Source organism: Tenrec ecaudatus, chromosome 14 (assembly GCF_050624435.1).
Source record: "Tenrec ecaudatus isolate mTenEca1 chromosome 14, mTenEca1.hap1, whole genome shotgun sequence".
In the NCBI taxonomy this organism is placed as follows: Eukaryota; Metazoa; Chordata; class Mammalia; order Afrosoricida; family Tenrecidae; genus Tenrec; species Tenrec ecaudatus.
This window is the reverse complement of record NC_134543.1, coordinates 71009626-71016660: the sequence shown is the minus strand read 5'-3', so window position 1 is coordinate 71016660 and position 7035 is coordinate 71009626. Positions and strand designations below refer to the sequence as shown.

The window sequence follows — 7035 nt, the reverse complement described above, 5'->3', positions numbered from 1 at the left end:
GTCTATTTCCTCATTTTTTTAACCTCAAAATTATCTGGGGATGAAGGGTCCAGTGTTTGACATGAAAACAAAAACTATTCCATTAAAATGAAAAGCAGTCATGAACAGCAACCAAGAAGGCTACAGTATTGGTATATTTTTTATACTTCTAGAAAACAGATCCTACATGTCAATTAGTCCTCAAAACAAATTTATGAATTACATTAGTTATAATAAACCTTTTATATGGTTCTTTGCGCAACCACTTACTCAGATTGAATGATTTAAACAAATCATTAATTTATGTAGCATTTTCCGGTTGTCAAAAGCAAAATTTATCCTAGGTATGGTAGGTAAATAATATCATTCCCACCCGAAGCTAAGGGAGATTAACTTGCCCAACACAAAAATTATTTGGATGTCCAGAGCAAAGGAGAAACCTCTTATTTCACTAGCCAAGTCATAGAACATCTATTAACTCGTGCTGTTGTAAAAGCAAGACTCAATGGAGTCTAGTTGGCTTTCTTATTTACAGAAAAAGAAATACCTATTTTTTTGGGTCACAAACTATTAAATTTGCAAACAAAAATAATTACCTATGTGTAGCAGAACAAGACTTAGGATTTTCAGAGGGGCAAACTTAGTGAAAAGGGCTCAGTTCCTAATCTTTCTCTGATGTATCATCACCAGGGTTATTTTTTAACAAGAAATATTTCAAATAATTTTCTCCCAAAGTTCATCTGATAGACTCCATAAATTAGTTGCTTAAAAGATCAGTAGCAGAGAAACTCAAACCTAACAAGAAGTTTTTATTTCGCATACACAATGCTGGCCACACTCAGATAATGATGGAAAACAACAGCTGACAGCCAACTTGGGACAGATGCCGAAAGTTTCCATTTGTCTGAAACACTAAAATTGCAATAACATTGTTTTCAAAGAGAACTTATCTCTAAATAAAGAAAATATGTCAACTAATGTCTTAAGACTCGGAGTAAATAGTATTCTTTTAGTCTGCAATATTAGCTTGTAGAATTTTAATGTTCCAAAGCTTAAGTAAACACATCTCAACAAGCTTTATGTATTTTCATATATTTTATTTTTTAAACACTTAATAATTTTGCAAGCTAGCAGTAAAATATTGTCCTTAATAGTTTATTTATTAGCACCATGTACTTTTTAAAGCTAACTGGAACACTGTTTCATTATAAATGATTGTAAAATAAAATGATCAATTCAAATGCCAACTTAGGCTTATAAACAACACATGAACCATTAATTTTTACCATTATTTTTGGCTTTATGCACAAAGATTTCAATAAAGAATTTAACTACCAATTAAGTGTATGTCAATGTAACAAATCAAAGTATTCTAGTATAAAGCCATAATCTCAGAAATTAGCAATTAAAAAGGCATATATGTAAAATTAAAGAATCTGCTATAAAAACAAAAGATACTTCAGAGCTAATTTATAATCCCTTATTTTTTTTTTTAGAAAAATGAGATGTGTCAATGAAAATTTCTACCATGCAAGATCAGTTACACATATAGTTTAGTACATGTCAGTATTCTGCTTTGCTTACTAGAGCTTGGTCTAACTGAAAAGCCATAGAAACTTCCAGGATAGCTCACAGGGACAGCTGAAAGCCAGAAATAAAACTGTTCAGCGCAAAAGATCCCAAGTCATTCATATAATTTAAAAGGGAAACTTAAGACACTTAACCCCTATCTTCCAGGTGGAAGATAATTCAATTCGGGAAAAAAAAAACCTAATTATACTCAAACGTACTTCCACACGATTTTTTTTTTTATCTGTTTTATGTTCTGATAAAACATTCTTCAGAGCTATGGGTTAAATTGAGCCATGATTGACTACTTACTAGCATGCTGGTTTTGCATACCAGTAGAATCAAATCCAGTTTTGCCATTTGTGGATAACTATGACGAGATACAAAAGCATGTGTTTGCCATAAATAGCTCTGGCTAACAGCAAACTTCTCACACTGAGCAGATCAAATTCTCTATAAGGAGAGCAGTCTTTGGAACACAGCCAAATCCTACTTTTAATGTTTAAGATGATCAATTCTCTGTTCTCAATTAAATGTGCAAAATATATGAAAGGACTTCAAAAAGTTTGTGGAAACACTCATCTCCCTCTCCCCCCGTCACTTTTTGAAGCCCCTGTGTCTTAAGGGGTAATAGCAGAAAATAAAGTTCTCAAACCTCAGAAATATTCTTTTGAAGGACATTTTCCAAATTATTTTCATTATATCCCACTAAGAGCTTCCAGCTTCTACAACTCAACCACTTAGAAATGTGAACAGGTAATAAAAAAACAACTACCCTAATTTATCCAGAGAACAAACGAGGTACTGAAGAATACTTAATGTCAAAATGCAAAAAATAAGTTGTTCTCCATATTAAAATATAATGAAATAAATTGATTATAAAAGTACTACTCCATAACAATGGTATTTTTAAATTACTTGGCTTTAGAATGAGTAATTTTAAACAAAATAAATCAAATTAGGAAAATATCATGCATGAATATTGTACAAAAAGTCTCTAATGACCAATGCAGAGATTAATAGCTGTTTACCCTAGAAGTTGTTTTGCATAACATTTTTCAAAAATCCCAAGGAAAACAAGGCGACGTTCTGTAATATGCCACAATTTTTATTGCAACGTGGCCATTTTTGTGAGGTGAGGAGTTGAACTCAAAAACAACGTTCCATTTAAGGCTCTTTTATACAGAAATTGCCATCATGACTGATATTCAAAATATTCTTTAGTGTTGTAACATCACATGGTAAACATAAAACTTCTAAACTTACTCAGTAGTGTACACTGAATAGAAAACCAAAAGGCATTCACAGCTATTTCTTTTACAAAGATATGCAATGCAGGGGACAGGAATGAACACTGAGGTACTAGGACAAGTTGATGACACAGTATCTGCAACTTAATTGGCATTCCTTTTGGAGTGGAGGATTAAAGGCATTACAAAAAAAAGTGTGTTCAATGCATAGTGTTTTATCTGTGCTGCCATTCTGCAAAAATAGGCTTGCCAAGGCAGGTGAGGTGTATGAATGCTTGAGTTTCACAGAACTGCAACCAAGTGCAACTATTAAAAATAATGAATAAAGTCTACCATCTGACTAGTGGATCACACTTTTCAAGGCATTCAATTAGCTTACTCTTTACAGTACTCTAAGCTATTCACATTGACAATCACATTAGCTGTGGTACTTGCTGCAGGGGAGGCATGTAACCGTTATTTGGCGAAAGAAAGGCATTCCTTGAGTTCTACATAAAAGTAACCGTTGTAACAGTCTAATGGCAATCACTGATAGGCTGCTTAAATGAATGATCTCTCCTTCATTCATGTGTTGAAAGGACCAGGGGGGAAGGGGAGAAAAAACCCAAAGAACCCTAATACTATTCCAATGGCCTGGACTGGAGAAATGAAAGCTCCTTAAGATCCATATGGCACGTGACTGTCATTTTATAAGGGTTTTCCTTCAAGTGAAACTACTACATTGCCTCCCAACTTCTCTCCAAGGGTTGAGCGGTCCTTAATATCATCCAAGCCATTAACTTGCCACTCATGTTTAATGCCTAAAAACACAAAGAAAGAGAGAGAGAATTTATCTCATTACCTTTTTTTTTTTTTAAAAATAAGAAAAGAACACGTCATCTCACAAAATATTCAATGCTTGTACCTGTAAACTTCTTTTTAATGGCATCTTTAGAGCTAGCATAAATCATCTTGCTTTTTAAAGGTGCACTTTCAGGAGCCCTAGAGGGAGGAAGAAAAAATGTTGAATCCTAATTACAAGTAAAACAGAGGCAAAACTGACTGTGTAATAGTAATCCTTGCATTTTAAAAGTTCTCGTTTCTTTTGTTTTTACACACCAGAATATAAATACTAGGTCTTCTTTCTTAGACTCTTTTGTTTCGTATGTGGCATCGTACAAAGCATATCGGCAATCATTCAGAGGTAGCAACTTCACAAAAGATGTGTAGGGGTCTTCTACAGTATCACCAATGTCACCCACCAAGATCTGCTTTGCTTCCTCTACAATTATTTGTCTTTTGTCATCGCTTAAACAGAAGAGGACGGCTTTCTTTCTTTTTTTGATTTCCTCGTGTGTAGAAGATTTTCTTACTTTCATATCATTAAAAACTTTGATGACTTCGTCATTCACTGTCACGCCAGAGGCCTGAAAACAAAACCAAGAGCAGCCATTCAGCGACAGTATTTTTGCTTGTCGCCGAAATTACTGTTTGCCCAGGAGTTCTCTTTAGGCACCCAAAAAACTCCATCATACCATCCATCCAAGGCGTCCCACCAGACGAATCCCACTGTAAGCACCAGTACATGAGCCACCTGGAAGGATTCTAAGTCATCCTGCCCCATTCATTCTTCTTAAAGGGGGTTGAAGGAAATGGAAAGTCGAGTGAATGGGACAAACGCGAGCTGCCTCATCCCTGAAGTGTTTCCTATTTCACTGCGTGATGTCAGTGCTTCAGGAGCAGCGGCAAAAATACCTTCTGTATTGTGTCAACCCTGCGGGCCTTAAAAAAACACTTTTGGATTTCAGTTAATGCGTCTGGGATTTTTTCTCCCTTAAAGTCAGGCTCGGCAGTGCTGTTTCCTCATAAGGAAAGAGAATCGGGCGTCAGCTCCGAACCGCCCCCGGCTACCGGCTGAAGCCCAGACACTTGAGACCGCACGGGCCGCTGGACGCGTCCGGTCTCCCTCGAGAAAGCACGTTGTAGCGCGGTTTTCCCCTCTTCAGTCTCTCCGTACAGGACCTACTACAGACCATCACCTCCCGCCGAGGGCCTTCAGCAAGGGGCTCAGGGCGCCTCGCAATCCGGGGGGCGCCTGTGACATGGGAGCGGGCAGCGAAGGGCAGCCAGGCGAGAGCCAGGCTGCGCTCGGCGGCCCCTCAGCGACCCCGGCCCCTCCCGCCGCAGCCTCTCGGCCCCGGCCCCGGCCCCCGCCGCGCCCCGCCCGCCCCGGGACCCTGCGGCCCCCGGCGGCCCCCGAGCAGCCGGCCGTCCAGCCGCCGGCCGAGAGCGGGGCCGCGGCGCAGGGGCGCCCACCCCGCAGGCCAAAGCCAGGTTAAAATGGCCGCCTCGCTTCCCGAGCCTCTCAGGGCCACACGGGGGGCTTTGCTCGCCGAGCCCCCGGTCTCTGGCCCGGGCGCCCGCCTTACCATAGTGCCGGGCGCTGTGGCTGCGACGGCGGTTCGGGCCGCGGCTCCGGGACACTGGCGAGGAGCGGGAGGAGGAGGGGCGTAGGCAGCAGCGAGTGCGGGGCACGCCGGGCGCTGCGGCCAGAGAGAGCGGCGGCGGCTCGGCCAGCTGAAGACTGCGGGCCGGGCAGTCACGTGGGCACGTCCCGCCGGCGCCGGCCCCGCCCCGCCCCGCGCGCCGCCCGCCCCTCCACGTTGTAGCTCCGCCTCCGCCCCGCCCCGCGCGCCGCCCGCCCGCCCTTCATGTCGCAGCCCCGCCCCGCCCCGCCCCGCGCACCGCCCGCCCTCCCGCCCTTCCACGTCGTAGCTCCGCCCCCTCCCCGCCCCGCGCGCCGCCCGCCCGCCCTTCATGTCGCAGCCCCGCCCCGCCCCGCCCCGCGCACCGCCCGCCCTCCCGCCCTTCCACGTCGTAGCTCCGCCCCCTCCCCGCCCCGCGCACCGCCCGCCCGCCCTTCATGTCGCAGCCCCGCCCCGCCCCGCCCCGCGCGCCGCCCGCCCGCCCCTCCACGTCGCAGCCCCGCCCCCTCCCGCGTCCTCGGCCTGACCCTGGCACGCGCGGAGCCGCCCCTGCGGGCAGGAGCTCCCGCTTCGGGCTGCGGAACGCGGGCGCGACGGCCGGAGCAGGTGTCGCGCTCTCAGCTTCCAGGAGGGCGTCACGGTGGACGGCCGCCCTCGAAACACTCCCTTGATTATTCATGGGAGTCGACTGCCGGGCAGCGGGTTTTAGTGGAGGAAAAGGGGCTCGGCGGTGCACGGGTTAAGCCCGCAGCTGCTAACCGAAAGGTCAGCCCTAGAACTCATCAGCCAGGCCTGGGGAGAAGGGTGTCGCAGTAGGCTGACGATATACAGATTTGTCCGTCTCCCGGGCGGTTCTTCTCTACCGGATAGAATCATGCGGCGAAGGGCAACGAGGCGAGCGCCAGGCTCACTATGCTTCGGAGTTGGAAATTCCACTTCCCGACCATGGATATTTTTAGGGGGTTGGTTCAATTCTTTTAAAATGTACGTAACAATACGGGGCACATAAGTGTTTATAAGTCAGACTCCCATAACCCAGAGACTTATTGTAACGTGTTTTAAAAGCGAGTGGTTACAATCTTTGCTAGTATCCCTTTATGTTTTAGGTCTTACAGGAAATTTGATTATACTCTCTGCTAGTAGACTCTAAATGAAGTCCTAGCTATGAGAGCCGGCATCAAATAGATCTTTTAAGGTGTGCCTCGCTGCCACTGAGTCCCTTCAGACTCATTCTGAGTGTCCCTATAGGACAGGGGTAGGACTGCTCCCGTGGGTCTCTGAGACTGTCACTCTTTAAGGGAGTAGAAGTCTCACCTTTCTCCCTCGGAGTAGCTGGTACATTCAAACTGCTGTCCTTGCATTTAGCAGCCCATCACGTAATACCTCACCTTCAGATGTAGTGGGTCCTGCATTGATACGGTAACCATTAGGCTAGAAGTTCGAAACCACAAGCCGCTCCACTGGAGAAAGATGAGGCTTTCTACTCCACAAAGTTCAGGAACTCACAGGATGACTTCTACCCAGCTCTGTAGGGTCACTATGAGTGGGACTTGACTGGGTAGTGGTGAGGTTCCCCAACCCCAAGGTGTGTTTGATTTAAGCCCGTAAACGGCCCGACCCTGGCTCTGCCCCTGGCTCCGCAAAGCCGGGGCGCCGAGATCCAGGAAGTTCCAGACACAGAGCTACAAGGTATGGTGTTGCTGGGATTCATGGACTGAACAGGCCCTAGCTCCTCGACTCCAGTAACCCTCGCTGAGCCCAGGGTCCGGCTC

General features: G+C 45.4%; 1 protein-coding gene across 2 annotated transcripts; it reads right to left on the bottom strand.

Annotated features, from left to right (window-relative positions):
• Positions 1-1459: 1459 nt before the first annotated feature.
• On the bottom strand, positions 1460-5365 carry CFL2 (cofilin 2). 2 transcript variants are annotated; one of them, XM_075530496.1, is made up of 5 exons: positions 5207-5360; positions 4313-4559; positions 3897-4204; positions 3703-3779; positions 1460-3598 (listed from the first exon to the last, which is right to left on the bottom strand). In XM_075530496.1, the coding sequence occupies exons 2-5, from the start codon at positions 4313-4315 to the stop codon at positions 3486-3488; spliced, it is 501 nt and encodes a 166-aa protein (XP_075386611.1). In that variant the 5' UTR covers positions 4316-4559; positions 5207-5360; the 3' UTR covers positions 1460-3485. The 2 variants fall into 2 exon arrangements, with proteins under 2 accessions (XP_075386611.1, XP_075386610.1); XM_075530495.1 differs by lacking the exon at positions 4313-4559 and having other exon boundaries at positions 5207-5365.
• Positions 5366-7035: the final 1670 nt, after the last annotated feature.